At 31.0% G+C, this 16686-nt stretch overlaps 1 protein-coding gene across 3 annotated transcripts; it reads right to left on the bottom strand.

Annotated features, from left to right (window-relative positions):
* Nucleotides 1–618: 618 nt before the first annotated feature.
* LOC143061269 (neuroendocrine convertase 2-like) lies at nt 619–16204 on the bottom strand. 3 transcript variants are annotated; one of them, XM_076233710.1, is made up of 13 exons: nt 16054–16204; nt 12594–12768; nt 12029–12130; nt 11169–11372; nt 10556–10702; nt 9358–9434; nt 7654–7742; nt 7094–7266; nt 6298–6534; nt 5875–5975; nt 4914–5132; nt 3861–4196; nt 619–2040 (listed from the first exon to the last, which is right to left on the bottom strand). In XM_076233710.1, the coding sequence occupies exons 2-13, from the start codon at nt 12765–12767 to the stop codon at nt 1224–1226; spliced, it is 2676 nt and encodes an 891-aa protein (XP_076089825.1). In that variant the 5' UTR covers nt 12768; nt 16054–16204; the 3' UTR covers nt 619–1223. The 3 variants fall into 3 exon arrangements, with proteins under 3 accessions (XP_076089825.1, XP_076089826.1, XP_076089827.1); XM_076233711.1 differs by lacking the exon at nt 16054–16204 and adding an exon at nt 14254–14345; XM_076233712.1 differs by lacking the exon at nt 16054–16204 and adding an exon at nt 14087–14208.
* Nucleotides 16205–16686: the final 482 nt, after the last annotated feature.

Below are 16686 nucleotides of genomic sequence, written 5' to 3'. Positions count from 1 at the left end.
TGTTTCACAACAATGGTTTTTGTATATTTCTAGCAAAATAAAAAAAAAACATAGAAAATATATTCAAGCAAGACTTAATTCAATTTAAGTTCAAAATGTTACATTTCATAACTAACTTTAACAATACTATTTGCCTGCTGGTTTTATATATATTTTTAGAATTTTACAGACAAAAGATAGTTTTGATTTTTTCCATAACAGAATTCTCCTAATCATGCAAATGTCTAATTTCTTTTTCAGGATTGATACAGAAATTTCATTTAAACATTTTATGATTGCATCTCCAAAAAATCATAAATATGTAGGAAAGTTGAAGATAATATCTGATATGATAATTAAAATTTGTCTTGATTAAGACTTTTGAGTCTTCAACCAGCAAAAATGAAGTTTGGCTTCATAATGGATGTAAATTTGCATAACAACTTAAGACTTGTGAATGTTTAAATATCATACAACATTTCCTCAATAAAGGGGCTGTTATGACTTGATTATTAAAACAAATGCAGGCTTGTGAAAGTTCAAAAATAGTACATCCTTTTAACAAGACTTAAACTTTCTTATGAGTGATAAGAACCTGTACAATTCTATCTGAAGGTTTAAGACATACAATACAATGGCAATGTTTCAATAATGTTTGAATGAACTTATAGTTTGACACTTTGTTGTGATAGATCAAAAATTGTACAACCTTTAAATAAATGAGTGCAACAGTTCTTCATTTAAAGAAAAAAAAAATCTGACTTTTTTCACAACCATAGAAGTTTAATTGCCACAACATGACAAATATATATCCTTTTCACTTAAATATTTTGGAATTCTGAGATCTTTCTTATATATTCAATAGATAATTATAATGGAGCAGGAAATGAATGATATTATTCTTTTCTCAATATTGATTTTTAGTTTGATGAAAAACAATCATGAATTATCTCCCCTGTTTTGCTGTAGTTTAAAAATGATCAAATGTCAAAATGATTAGAAATATGAGCAAAATCATTTAAAAGACCCGAAACAAATCAAAGACTCAGCATTTAGAGTCTTCATAAATAGAATCTGAGAGTATTGGTAATATATAAATTGTCACAACAGTAAAGAAAGAGTCACTTAATTTCAATATTACTTCCATCCAGATATAAGACACATTAATCATTATTTAAAGTGATAATAAAACCCTTTACCCTTAATTTTGTTGAAAGTGAGTATTAAAGTATTCATCAGTGTTTCTATTTCCTATTTTGAAGAATTTTTCTAAGATCACGGATAACCTCTTCGATATCATCAACTGTTGCATCTCCAGGCTTCTCCAAGAACTCATCCAAGTATCTTTCAGCAAATTCTTCTCGTGTTTCTTTCTCTCGTTTTTCTTGTTCCTGTATTTCTTTTTCTTTTTCAGCTATTTCCTCTCTCTTCTCTTTCTCTTGTTCAGCTTGTTCCTCTCTCTTCTCTTTCTCCTGTTCAGCTTGTTCCTCTCTCTTCTCTTTCTCCTGTTCAGCTTGTTCCTTCCTTTTCTCCTCAGCCTTCTCTCTCCTTTCTTTTGCTCTCGCAGCTAGTTTTTCTCTCACAGCCTGCTCTCTTCTTTCTTTCTCACGTTTGTCAAAGATATTGTTAACAGCTTTGGACATTCCATCAATAAATTTATCATGATCAATGTCTTCCTCCCCAAATGTTCTCCGACTTAGTCCTCGTCTACTGTTCTCTTGATCTTTTCTGACCTTTGAACTGTATGACATCCCATGGTTCAAAATATCAATGACATGGTTTTCATCAAAGCCTTTCTCCTGTAGATAAGAAGACATGTCATGAATAACGTCCTTTAAATATTTCTGTTCTTCTTCCTTTTTTTCATTCTTTACATCTTTCTTTGCAGTGTTTTTGTCAGTCTTCTTCTGGAATCCTTCTGTGTGTCTTTTCATATCTAAACGTTTTCCTCTTTTGAGTTCTAATTCTTTCATTTCTGCTACTGCTGCTTTGCTTGGTTCGAATGAATCTGTGCTACGTTTGTTAGGACTGTCTGATGTTCCCAAAGCAATCAAAGAATAGCTATAAATAGATTGTTTAACGGGAAATTTTTAATCTTATTTACAATTTTGTTTTGATCTACAGCTAATTTTATATACAATGCATTCATTTATTTTCTTCGTTACCAACATTAATGAATAGAATATTCTGTGGTTTTGCCAAAGTTTGCATACAAGGCTTTAGAACTTTTTTAAATTGGTGTGTCGCCTGTACCCAGGAAATACATGAAAAATTTTATCTCACTATAATAATAAATTCACAGTATAATTAAATTTCCGAGTGAATTAGCTAAATTTATGCATCAAACATAAATTAAACTGACTAAGAAATAGAGATACTTTTATTACAACCCCCCAAAAAAGTTTGTCAACATAAAAATTATGCAAAAGATAAAAAAATGAAATTGTATCAGGAACCTGTCGTTTGTTGTTCAAATAATGTTTCTTGTTTTTTATAGATAAAATTGAGAATGGAAATTGGGAATGTGTCAAAGAGACAACAACCTGACCATAGAAACAAGAATGTCCAAAGTACACGGATGCCCCACTCAATCGTTTTTCATGTTCCATGGACTGTGAAATGGGGTAAAAATCTAATTTGGCATTAAAATTAGAAAGATTATACTATAGGGAACATGTGTACTAAGTTTCAAGTTGATTTGACTTCAATTTATCAAAAACTACCTTGACCAAAAACTTTAACCTGAAACTCCCACTTTCATTTTCTATGTTTAGTGGACCGTGAAATTGGGGTCAAAACTTTAATTTGGCACTAAAATTAGAAAGATCATATCATAAGCAACAAGTGTACTAAGTTTCAAGTTGATAGGACTTTAGCTTCATCAAAAACTACCTTGACCAAAAACTTTAACCTGAAACTCCCACTTTCATTTTCTATGTTCAATGGACCGTGAAATTGGGGTCAAAAGTCTAATTTGGCTTAAAATTAGAAAGATCATATCATAAGCAACAAGTGTACTAAGTTTCAAGTTGATTGGACTTCAGCTTCATCAAAAACTACCTTGACCAAAAACTTTAACCTGAAGCGGGACAAACGAACGAACGGACGGACGAACGAACGGAGCCACAGACCAGAAAACATAATGCCCCTCTACTATCGTAGGTGGGGCATAAAAACAAACAGCAGAAGGTCACCAACAGGTCTTCAATGTAGCGAGAAATTCCCGCACCCTGAGGCGTCCTTCAGCTAGCCCCAAAACAAATATATATACTAGTTCAGTTAATGAACGCCATACTAATTTCCAAAATTGTACACAAGGAACTAAAATCAAAATAATACAAGACTAACAAAGCAAAGAGGCTCTTGACTTGGGACAGGCTCAAAAATGCGGCGGGTTTAAACATGTTTATGAGATCTCAAACCCTCCCCCTATACTTCTAGCCAATGTAGAAAAGATGTATAGATATAATCATTGGTTTTCCACGTTGTATTGTTTTACATTAGTCATTTTGGGGGGAGTTTATAGCTAAGGCTCTATTTTGACCTATATTGGTTTACTTAAATTACAAATTGTGACTTGGATGGAGAGTTTTCCCATTGGCCCTCATACCAATTCTTCTTATATCTATCTACAAGCAGTAAAGACTTGCAGTATAATATTCTGATATCATTCTGGTGCAATACACCTTATGGCTATTCCCTGCTGACCCGAGAATCTGTACTGCTTGAAATTTTGACGTCATACAACAATCACTTTTCAATTGTGGCATCAGATATTTTGTATTATGACGCCAAAATTTTACAGGAATCTGTGTGATGTCCAGTAGTGGCGGCGAAATAGCGATAAGGTGTATTATAAAATTTAAAATTCCATTACTTACCTATTTAACTTCATATTATTGTTAGCACTTTCTTTCCCATTGTCGCAGACTTCTATTTTCCATGTTTTTTCTCCAACAATATTTTCTCCCCAATTATTCAGCGTCATTAATCGGAAATTGAGTCCATCAGCGCTGTTATCTTCCTTCCTGGTTGACAACATCTGTGATACGGTACCAAACGGTGAGGTCAAGGTGATGCTGACATCCCCACGTCTCCCTGATTCAATCTCAACCCATAACATGGTGTGTTCTAAATGTTCAATATGGGTATTGTGGTTATCCTGACAAAATGACATATCAATATGCTCTACTATACATCCATCTGCAGGCACATCTCTAGAAGTATAATATTTAGACCATGAAATAAATAGTGATAATGAAAATAGTGATAATGATTATGGTGTTTCTGTCAAAATTTCATCATGTGGTGAAATCATTTATGCTGTTTCCTGAATAACACTCTTTCTATTTGGCTAATTATTACATCAGCCAATGAAATTACTCCTTACAAAATTTTAAAGGTGATCTATCACTATGACATCACCTATAGATCCCATAGGGTCTTTAAAACAAAAAGTAAAACAGAGCATGGTCATACCCTTGCAAGCAGAGCATGCACACAAGATATGTATTTTAACAATCATTCTGGAAGTATAACATGGCAATACATAGTCTGCTTAATAATTCATTCAACTGAAACTAAATACTAACTTGATCTATAAATTGTCAAAGTCTAAACTATAGAACAAATTTCAAATCATGATTGTGAAGCATGACAAAAAAAGTGCCGAAAATCAGATTATATGTGTGAATTTTCTATATCCAAAGACCATGAATCTAAACGAAATCATCAGACCAGAATAAAAATCAATCTTGATCTTTAACTTGTCATGATAAAACTATGTACCTTATATCAAATCAATATCTTCATGCATGAACTGAAGGATGCATGGATCGACAGACAGACTGATGGAAAGCAAACCTAAAGTCCCTTTCGACTTCATCAGTAGGGGTCTAGGGGACCAAAAAGATTGCCAAATATACAACACCTACTTGTTGACCACATGGTCGGATGAATTACATTTGCCAGCCTCAGGTACATTCTTCCAGTCAATAGCCATCTGAACCATCAAAGATACGTCCATCACACCAAAGCCAAAGCTATGACTACGATGATAGCCAGCACCATTGACCTCCCAGTCGTCTGTTACTGAAGGAATTCTACTTCCCTTGGCAATAATGTGTTGAACATCCCTCCATGTTAAATCATTACTAAAATTATATAGTATTACTATGCATGTGTTTTGTTGTTAAGTAAGCTTTACAAATATCATGCAACAAGTTTATATCAAGGTTTTAATACAATTTCTTTTTGTGTATACTTTTGATTATTTTTAGTGGGTACCAATTTTTGAGAATTGATAAAACTAGTACTTTTGTAGATATTTGTATTCATGGTTTTACCAGTGTTTACAAGACAATCTATGTTCCAATGAACTTTTGTATACATGGTTTTACCAGCGTTTACAAGACAATCTATGCTCCAATGAACATTTGTATACATTGTTTTACCAGCGTTTACAAGACAATCTATGCTCCAATGAACATTTGTATTCAAGGTTTACAAAAGTTGGTATCCGTATTAGACTTGGGACATACTGATTTTACTTACCTTAAGGTGGTACCCAACACCTTCACTAAAATGAAATTGGCTCGTTTAATTTTCATAAAATTTTGACAAAGTATTTACTTGGACCCTTTGACAAAAATATAAAAATTTCAAAAAATTTGAACCAACCATTTTATCAGATAAATTACACTGGTTACATAGCAGTTTGACAAACACTAATTTTGATCATTGAGAAGCTTAATATTCCTTTAACAACGCAACGTAATTAAAACGTTCAGCTGATATTACAGAGTTATCTCCCTTTAGTGTTAGGTACCACCTTAACAAAAATAAATAGACCCTGCAGTTTAGTACAGATGAAATGAGTATATATATTTGACTTACTTGGCTTCCAGTACAAGGGCTAATGCTCCTGCAGCAAGTGGTGCAGCAGCTGACGTTCCTTCAAAGTTTTCTATACATCCCCCTCCAATGTCTGTTGTTACCTAAAACAGATTTGAATTTAATTCAATTCCAGATTCTAAATGAGGATTCTCAGGGGTACTAATTTCACAAAACCCAGTATTTGTGTATTTACCCCTTACTGCTTCAATGGATCATAACAAAGTGACAGACTTGCTTAGGATTGATGTCAATGTTTTATCTAATTTGCACAAGCTTTATGGAAAAGCTGCTATGAAATAATACATATAACTTTGAGCCAAGCCATTAAATGTATTTCTTTGATTGAAAGCCAAAAATATGGTAGAATATGTTGACTACTGGATATTCTAAAAATAATCAAAAAAAAATAGCCTATAAACTCACAACTCTAATTTTAGTTCTGCTCCCATCTTCACCAATGTGTTCCTCTCCTCCACTAGGTACAACAGCAAAAGTTGAAGGACATTTCTCCATAAAGTATGGAGTTCCACCTCTATCAGTAATACTCCCTATAGATATAGTTTCTGGCATCCCTACGTACCCATCACAGTTACAGTCGTCATCATTTCCACCTCCGTTACCAGACGCCCATACAAATATGTTACCTTTTCCTCCCCGACCCTACAACATTATATGTAAAATCATTATTTATCCAAATGGAAATTTGAAAACATTATCAATTTTTTGTCCATGCCTTTTGATGGAGTCTAATGGGACTTTGTTAAGTTTTTTAGCCTCTTAATGTCTGTGAATTCCAAATATAATTAAGTATACCTTGAAGACAATCATCATATAATTCTGATGAAAAAATTTATTGATCATCTTGAACTTGGTATGATGCGAGGGTTTGTTTGATGTTGAAGACTTCACTGTGACTGTCAGACAAAGAACAGCAGTTGGTTTTGTCAAAAGCAAAAATTCTGTTGGATTCAGTAATATTTTGAACAGATCCTTTAATTTAGGAGTTGTCTGATTATCAATATCGTATATATATACAACAGAAAAAAGTTTTACCAGAAGCTTTTCTTTGTCTGAAATTTGAATTATTATGTGTATGACCTATATAGCGCACTCTCTTCTTTTTTGCCACCCCTTCCTCTGTTTTTTCTCATGACTTTCCTCCCCTGAAATCCTTTTTACATTGACTCACCTCCCTTACACTTTTGTCTATTTGACTTACCTCCCTTACACCCTTTTCTATTGCTCTTATTGTTGCAGCTCCTGGTGCCTCTGTTGTAGCCCCATTATCCCTTGGACCCCATGAAGCACTGTATATATCAATATCTTGTCTTTTGAACTCCAAGGCTTTCCCTTCTAAAACATCTGTGATAGGTCCATCCAATATCCTAATACCTAAAACATGAAATATATCAATAGTAGATACCTATTAAAAATATCAAATATACCAATGGTTAACTAGGATACCTAAAATATCAAATATACAGATGGTAATCTAGGATATCTAAAATATCAAATATACAAAGGGTGATCTTGGTTACCTACAATATCAAATATACTAATATATGATTTAGGATACCTAAAATATGAAATAAACTTTTGAAGATCTGGAATAGTGTAAAAGAGGAAATTCCTCGAAACTTGTTTTGATTTTACACACCTAAATTTGCCATATATACAATTTCTGACAAAAGATTTGTTTTGCCTCAGTTTATATGTCATCCTTTTATCCAGCAACATTACACAAAATATAACAAGTTGCCAAATGATAAATATCCTTACCTCCAATGCCTGCACCATATGCTATACCAACACCACAATTATTGTTATTTGCAGCACCCACTATTTCTCCAGCACATCTTGTTCCATGGCTAAAGTACAAAAGTTGAAATTGAGCAAAAGTTAACATCTTGTCTCTGTATGAGCTCCTTTATAAGGAGCACCACCATGAGTTATGGCGTATAAAGGAGGACATTTGGAGCCTGTATCTGTACAGATTGATGTGAGCATTTGTTAACAAAATCGCTCATGTGATTTTTATCCTAATATAAACCAGTACATAGAGAAAGGTATAAATAACTGGTTAGTATGGCTAAATTATAACTGGATTAAACATCTAGAAATAGCCATGTTGGATAATGGATTACAGACTTAGTTTGAATAATGTTTTATCTTATGTGAAAATTCACCAGATGGTTATGAAATGATATAACCATGTATGACTTTGAATATATCTCCACTAACAGCAATTATTATACCTCAATTCTTAAATAAAAGTTTCTTATTTTTGCTGGTAATTGGTATTAAAACATTAAAATTGAAAAGGAAAGGATTTATAATAATTCTTTCGAAAAAAAAGTATCATACAAGTTAATTCCAAGCTAAAGGAATTAAAAACAAAAAAAGTATGACAAAAACAAATTCAAGACACCAATTAAACACGAAAAATTCATCAGCTAGATCATTCCAGGAAGCAAACAAAATTTATAGACAAACCACAGACAAACAAACAATAAATAAATAAGACAAAAACAAAACAATTTCCATATGATCAAATAAAAGAAAACACAATATCAAGACATATATAACATGCCAATTTACATGCAACAAATATGTTATTTCTATGAGCTTAGACTCACTAATATTACCTCAGGTTTCCTGTGCAGCAATAATAGAATGAAACGATGTATCATATTTGATAAACATGTTAAACATCAGAAGAAATGTTATTAAATCATCAATTTTATCATATGAAAACATTTAATTTTCAACTTATGAAAATTAATTTAACCTACATTTCAGTTAATAAAAAAAATCAAACATCATAAATTTCAGGACTGTAAGATGATCTTTTTTAAAATGGTATCATGACTTCCATATTTTCTCAATATCATTTTTCCAGTAATATTTATCAAAAATTCTATTTCATTAAGAACATGTTGAACTATATACCTGGTTGTTCGATCATGTTATATTTGTTTTTTTAAATTGTTTTGTTATTAATTAGACAGTTAGTTTTCTCAATTGAAATGCCTCATATTTTTCATGTCAGGGCCTTTTATAGCAGACTAAATGGTATGGGTTTTTCTCCTTGTTGGCATTTGATGGATTTTGTCTCATTGGCATCCATACCACATCTCTTTATTTCTATCTATATACATTTATCTATTAAGGTAATACTTATAGATTATTGTTGATCATCTCAACAAGATTGATTTTCTCTCTTGTGCAGGTACCGTGAAAGCAAGAAAAGCAAATTGAGTTGAGATAACCAATGATAATCTGTTTACCGCTATTTTACCAATTTCATTGACAATGCCACGTCCCCCCTTAGTTTCTAGCAATAACATTTATATCACTTGACTCTGCTGAGAAAGAAAATTATTAGTCAGCAAGATCAAAGGAAAATTTTGTAAAATAGCAATATCATAAAATCTTATAGTGTAGATCAACCCCTTGCAGTAAAGACAATATAAAACTGTATACCTATTATCACTGTTGGAGACATCAGGCATCGGGTCATTGTCACTTTTATCATTCATATCAGCACTCAGATCAGGCCTCTGTAGATATAAAATAATAAATTCAAGAATTCAGAATGTTATGCAAATCTTCTTGCAATGATAGGATGATTAAATCTAAAGTAAACAAGGATAATTTATGTGTAATAAATGTGTTATTTGAATTATGAGCATAAACTAATTTGTTTTTTTCATTTGCCCCATAATTTATATTTTTTACAAATTCTATTTAAATTAGTGGACACCATCTTGGTTGGCAAGCAGACATTTATTACCAAACAATCAAATTGCTTGTGAACCCTAAAGGGAAAAGATTGCATTCATTTTGCAGTAGAAACTAAATATCAAACACTGCATTGTATTAAGCATTGGAAAGTAAACAATGTTATGGAAGATTCAATTACATATATTAACAAAGAGGGACAACTCCCATTTCAAATGACATCATTGTTCTCCTAAAACAGTTACTGTAAATTCAGAAATTATTGCCATGTTTTTATTATAGCGAAAAATGGGAGGGATAATAATTACAATAATTTAAACTTGCATTTTGAAATTTTTAGTATGAAATAAACAGGATTTTTCTCATTCTTACTACATTTTAGTCTTAAAAGAGGGACGAAATATACCAGACGGACAGTCAAACTCATAAATTGAAAAATAAACTGACAACGCCATGGCTAAAAATGAAAAAGACAAACAACAGTACACATGCCACAACATAGAAAACTAAAAGAATTTAAGCAACACAAACCCCACCAAAAACTAGGGGTAATTTCAGATGCTACGGAAGAGTAAGCATATCTGCTCAATATGTGGCACCCGTCGAATGACTAAATCGAATAATGAATGCACACAATAATTTCTTAATTTACAGTACTTGATTCATGAATCATGCACAAATTATATAATTTTCTTGAAAAGTATGATTATATTCATACACATCATTTCTTAACATGATCCAATGTCTCTGTATATATTTCATGGACATGTTTTTTTGTCTTTAGAAAGGATGTGCAGAATGCTGTGTTCAATGCATGATGCTTCATGTTTATCTCATAAGTAGTGATCAAGTCTGGTACAAAAACAAATAACAAACCTTCCACAGTAAAGGTTTTGATAGCATGAATGCTATTTTTACCCTTAAACATCTGCAGACTTACATAATTATCTTTGATATCTGGATGTGTATGATCGATCCCATCATCAAGAATACAGATAGTAATATTTACACCAGTATAACCATTCTTCCATGACAGTACAACGTTTAAATCTACATCTACTTCTCCACCTGTCTGCCCATCATTGTGCTGAAAAAATAAATAACATTTCACTTTCATTGTTGACATTCTTTTTCTTTAAATAACCAGTACACTTACAATACATGTGTTGTCAATCTCTAGCAAGGGGTTAAATTGAAGTTCACATGAATACAGATTTAATGAGGTCGACTAATTCACTTGCAAGTGAATGAGTAATTATCAATGTTTCTTCGCTTAATTTGACAAAATTGAACCATTTTGGATGCTAAAGCGAATTATTATTTCACTATTTCACTTTCATTATTGATTGAACAAAAACAAATCTTACTTAAGTTTTTTATATATCTCGTAGCTAGTGCCCCTTTAACTACATGCTCACATGATGCTTGCTTGTAATGACTACTTTAATGGCTGAAGAAAATTTTAGATGAAATAATGTAAATTTTCTTTAAAATTCCTATTTTATTTTTATCAAAATAAAACAAAAACTGTTAAAACATGTATTAATACTTACACAATACCATTGATCTTTATAAAAAGGATCATTAAATTTTATCTCTGGGTTAGGAATTCCATCTTTACGAATGAGCCTTGATGGTTCCGATCGGTAGTAGATAGAGTTATCTGTGATATGTTTGAATGGCAGTTCTACTTGTTTGTCATGGATTATCTCCCTTTTAACTCTTATTAGTTCTTTTTGTTGCTCTGCTAATTTTACCTGTAAATTAAATTCTAGTCAATTCAGAAATCATTGTGTGCATTTATTGTAGCCACTTTGGAAGAAAGGACAAAAATGAAAGGTTGATAGTGATTTCAGGAAAATCTGCAATTCTGCATACAGAAGTTGGTATCTGATATCAAAATGGGAGTTCCTATTATTGTGATACTCACCCAGTTGCAGTAATCACAAGAATAAAAACTTAGCAACAATCTGAATTTACTGTATAATAGTTATTAAGAACTATTTTCAATTTCTGTTATTTCTTTTCAAATTTTATAAAAAGAAAATATTTGAAAAAAGCCCTTATATGGCCCTAGAAATTGTATCATTCTGACTTTTTGATATTGAATAATCATTAAAAAGCCCTTGAAAATTAATATTTTGAACAAAATGTTGAAAATAAAAATAATATCTCCTTACTCATGTACTGTTAATGATTTTTTTTTCATGGCCACAATTTTTTGTTTTTTTGAAAAAATGTATTTTAATAGATACTAATTTGCTGAACCCCATCATGCCCATCATTCATGAAAATTAGCTAACAATAAAATAATTATGGATTCACAGTCAAGCATGAAGTTGTAATGACATTAGAAAACACATATTTTTTTTTGTTTTGTTTATACATGTTCAATCTTTGAGTGTAATCTTACCCTGTAATCTGTCCTGAGTTTGTTTACATGATCAACGGCACTTCTTTTAGATCTATGGCTGACTTCTTTGTGGCGTAAAACTACAAACCCCAGGGATGGCAACTGTAAAACAGGAAATCATATCATGATATATTTCATATGAAGAATTATGGTATAACTTTCAAAATTCACAAGCATATTTTCTTTATCTATGCATTTCTTCAAATAGTGAAAAAAGTTGAATAACAATGGTATAAGCAATGATCTAATTAATCATTTTTACATTTTTATATTTGACAGTTTTAACCTTTTTTAAAGTGCGAGTCTTCTAAGGATGATGTATGTTGGATGTTCTCAGAGCCAGTACTTTTTTTTTTATCTTTCTAAGGAAAATCACATTTATTTTTTTTTACTTTTTCATAAATACAAGCCATACGTCATAACAATGCAATTTGCCATATATATATTAATACATATTTCGAAGGGGCAAGAGGTATTTTTGGAAAAAAATGTAAGTTATTAATTTCATTGTTAAACGAATGTAACATCTTTAATGTAAATCATTATTAAATAAAACTTCTATTACATCTTCTTCAACTTCAAATCCATGATCTGCTAGTAGATCGTCTAATGTGGATCTCTTGTGTAGTTCAACAAGGAACTGGTTTACGTAATGTCCATCTTCAGCGTTGAGTGGGTGGGCGTGTAGTAAACATAGACATGCTGCAAACAGCACTATCAACTTCCGCATAATCAGCATGCTGAAAACAAACAAAAGTAAAGGTTGTACAATAGGCTTTTGTAATTTTAAAATATCGATATTACATAGAGAATATCATATGGCTTTTTCAATATCGCATCCGTATCAACCCGAGACACCAATATAATCCCAAGAGCTCTGGTGTGTGATATCGAAAAAGCCATATCATATTCACTTTATTATATACATATACCTCAAGTAGATGTTTTTTATGTAACATGACGTCATACAGGTTATAGGTTTGACACATGACGTCATACAGATTAGGAATTTGAAAGCCTTTGCAACAGTGACTGCAATCAATGACATGACGTCATACAGATTAAAGGTGTGATAAAGCTTTTGCAACCGTGCTGATATCGATATCATCACGGGTGGCTGATACAGCACGCTTGCCAATGATTGTATTACACATACAATTTATCTGTATTTACTACTAAGTATATAATAAATAATAGTAATAAACAATACTGTGGATTCACAACCATTTCAGATTGTGTGGTTATAGGTAAATCAAGAATTTTTATGTTCCTGAAATTATGAAAATTTTGGCTAAAATGTAATTCTCAATCATGTGTTACATCATGTACATTTATGCTGGTATGTAGAAGTGAACTGTATATTATATTTGTTTTTTCGGTTTACTGTTTTGTTCATAAATCAGGCAGATCAGTTTTCTGGTTAAGTTTTGTTATTAATTGTCATTTGGGAGCCCTTTCCAGCTTGGTATGGTGACCTATATTGACTAACTTCTTCATCATTTTGTCTCTGCTTGTGCCAGTTGTCACACAGACAATCATGCCACATCTTCTTACTTTAAATACATTTAAAAGTTGAAAATTTCTTCATTTGGAATGTAAGATCATATCATTTTTATTATTAAAAAGTTAGTACTGACCCCAAGGTCAATTGCAATACATGCGAGACTAGTTACCATTTAACTTAAAATGGTGAAATAAATTATAATTATTATTATCTTTATTTATCAGATTAAGAGATTTCCATGATATATTCATATATTAATTTATAGACATGAATAAAAGATTTAACCCATGAAAACTGCATACATTTCATTCCCCTGCAGTTGTTCCTATCTAAAATCAGGCGCGGATCCAGAGGGGGGGGGGGGGTTCTGGGGGTTGGAACCCCCCCTTTTTTTTGGAAGATCAATGCATCTGAATGGGGACATGTAATTGGAAACCCCCTTTGTCCTGGGTTAGGAACCCCCCCTTTTTAAAATGACTGGATCCGCCCCTGTAAAATCACCTTTTGCATGGTACAAAAATATTAAATGAACATCTTATATATATATATCATACCTAAATATTATTTCAAACTATAAGACATCATCATGATCATTTTCAGATTAAATATCCTTTGCTATCACATTAGTCATTTACTGTCTGGTGGAGAGTTGTACCATTCCCTAGTTATTCATGGCTTTTTTGCGTTTTACAAAATTTTAAATCAACATCCCATATCATACCTGAATATTCTTTCAAATTTTAAGGATACACAGCCTTCATTTTCAGATTAAATGTCCTAAGCTATACAAACATGAATTGAAAAATCAACAATGTGTTTAAATTTTCTATTGTGTAATGGTTGTAACAGGTATCCTAATTATTGACATGTTAAATTTTGTTATTTGTTAATTTCAATTAAATTAGGTAAATTAACACTCAAAGGTACATGCCAAACTTAGTAAGAGACCATTTCAGATTGTGTGGTTATAGGTAAATCAAGAATTTTTATGTTCCTGAAATTATGAAAATTTTGGCTAAAATGTAATTCTCAATCATGTTCATCTTATTCCATTGGTTGTGTTCTAACAATGAAGTAAATATATATGCTTTTTTGTTGCATCAAAAACAAAATGAAAGGATTTTTTTCTTTTTTTTGTTTGTATTATACAATTTTTTACATTGAACATGTTGAATACATAGTATTTTTCTTGATTTCATAATAAAATAAGGTTTAATTTACAAAGTAACATCCATCTACTAAAAATTTAAATATTTATAGATAATTGACACAAGACACTTAAACAGCAGAAAGGTTTCTGAAAAATATGTTACATTTATATTTTGTAAAAAAAGACATAAAACTTTAGATAGTATCTATCAACATGATCAACAAGATCTCAAAACTTTTCTTACCATGTTAATGAAAAAGTAAAATATGAAACATGTTTGGGAGGATGTGATATTGTAATGACTACTTTAGGAAGTTTCTTTTTCATTAAATATCTCTCGTGTTCACTAAAAAAATTACCTAACTTTAGAAACTAAATAATGGATATAAGTAAAAAATAGTATGAAAGTCAGTTGCAATCTGGATTGTTGAATAAATTTAAAAAAAGAAAATTTATATATATATAAACCTGGACATTTCAGTATCTTGAAGTCTCACATTTTTTACATGTTATGCCCTATTCCTGTAATAACTATATATAAGATATTACGATGCAACCATCATGCCATTATCTTTTGTTAGGGTGGGATGGGGGTAGTGATTTAGTATTAACAAATATGTTGAAGTCCGTACCTCAATGTATAATGGTTTAGTTTTATAAATTGTTATCTACTTCATGTACTTGGATAGAGAGTTGTCTTATTGGCACTCATACCACATCTTCCTATATCTATTTGATACTAAATAAATTTATTATTTAAATTTTGTTTAAAGATACCATGTTTAAAGATACCATATATTTGATAAAAAACTTGTACCAACGAATGAAAATTCTGTAAAATCTTGAAACATCATGCTACCTTAAAGATTTTTATTTAAGATGTTTTAAGAGTGAAATTAATAACTTGATTATGAAGTTATCACAAACAAATATATGAATATTAACAGCTACAAATATATCAACTTGTTTAAATTTTCACTTTTTATTTGCATCGTAAAATTTGCAATAACCTAATTGTATATCAATCATTTATTGTTAACCTTCATAAAGCATAATTTCATTTAGAATTTGGCTTAAGGTCTACAATTCAAAAACTATATAAGGAAAGAAACCTTCCTAAAATTTCTTGTCTCTGATTTCCTCAAGGTTTTAGTTTAGCATCCAGGTGATGCCAACCAAATATGGCAAGTCCGATCCTCTTTCATCAATGTGTATGCATTTTCCACAAGTTCTGTCAAAAAGAGGGGTCAAAGAGGGGTCAAAAAGGAATTCTTTCCCCATTTACAATTTAAAAGATCAAAAACCATGTACATTAAAGAAATTTAACCAATTACAAAATTAAAACACATTTTTCTTGTATGAAACACTTACCAAACTGAATTCCTTTTTCCTGCTACAAATTATTCCCTTATATTTATTTTCCAATTTCTAGTATCTGTTTATGTGGCAATATGGCAGAATTGAGAGGTATAAAAATATGACGATTCTCTTGTTATTTAATTTCACAGTGAATAGATTTAAATCTTTCAAGTTCATCGAATTCTCTTTTACCTGTGACACACTTCAATGATTTTACCTACAAACATACCCTTAATTTTAAAATAATAAAAAGTTATTGGAAAATTCATCATTATGGTTTACATGTATTTATCCACAAAATGTATACCCAAATCAATAACAACTTTAAGATTTTAATATATTTATACAATTAAAGTTTGAATGTGTAACAATTTATTATTTATTTAAAATCTGAAGGACAAAAGCCTCAGGAAGAGATATTATCCAAAATACATGTTTAGTGAGAAAATAAAATTATAATTGAAACTCAATTTCATCTTTAAAAAAATTAAATGCAAAATATATTTTTATAACATTTTCTTTGATTTCATTTTTTTAAAGTGATTTCTTGTGCGAGTTTTATGTAGTGTGAAAATTGACATGGAATTTAATTTCAATGAATATAGGAAAAATGTCCCATACAACATCTTTGAGTGAGTCAATGCC

This window comes from Mytilus galloprovincialis, unplaced genomic scaffold (genome assembly GCF_965363235.1).
Source record: "Mytilus galloprovincialis unplaced genomic scaffold, xbMytGall1.hap1.1 HAP1_SCAFFOLD_268, whole genome shotgun sequence".
NCBI classification, from domain to species: Eukaryota; Metazoa; Mollusca; class Bivalvia; order Mytilida; family Mytilidae; genus Mytilus; species Mytilus galloprovincialis.
The sequence above is the reverse complement of the archived record's forward strand: the minus strand, read 5'-3'. Positions and strand labels throughout refer to the sequence as shown.

Bases quoted from the DNA above. Each gene is read 5' to 3' on its own strand.
- LOC143061269 (XM_076233710.1), bottom strand. From the start codon at position 12,767: ATGCTGATTATGCGGAAGTTGATAGTGCTGTTTGCAGCATGTCTATGT. The intron at 5,976-6,297 runs GTGAGTTTATAG...AATCTGTTTTAG, and splicing joins GCAGAACTAAAATTAGAGTT to GTAACAACAGACATTGGAGG. The intron at 2,041-3,860 runs GTAAGTAATGGA...ATCTATTTATAG, and splicing joins AATAATATGAAGTTAAATAG to CTATTCTTTGATTGCTTTGG.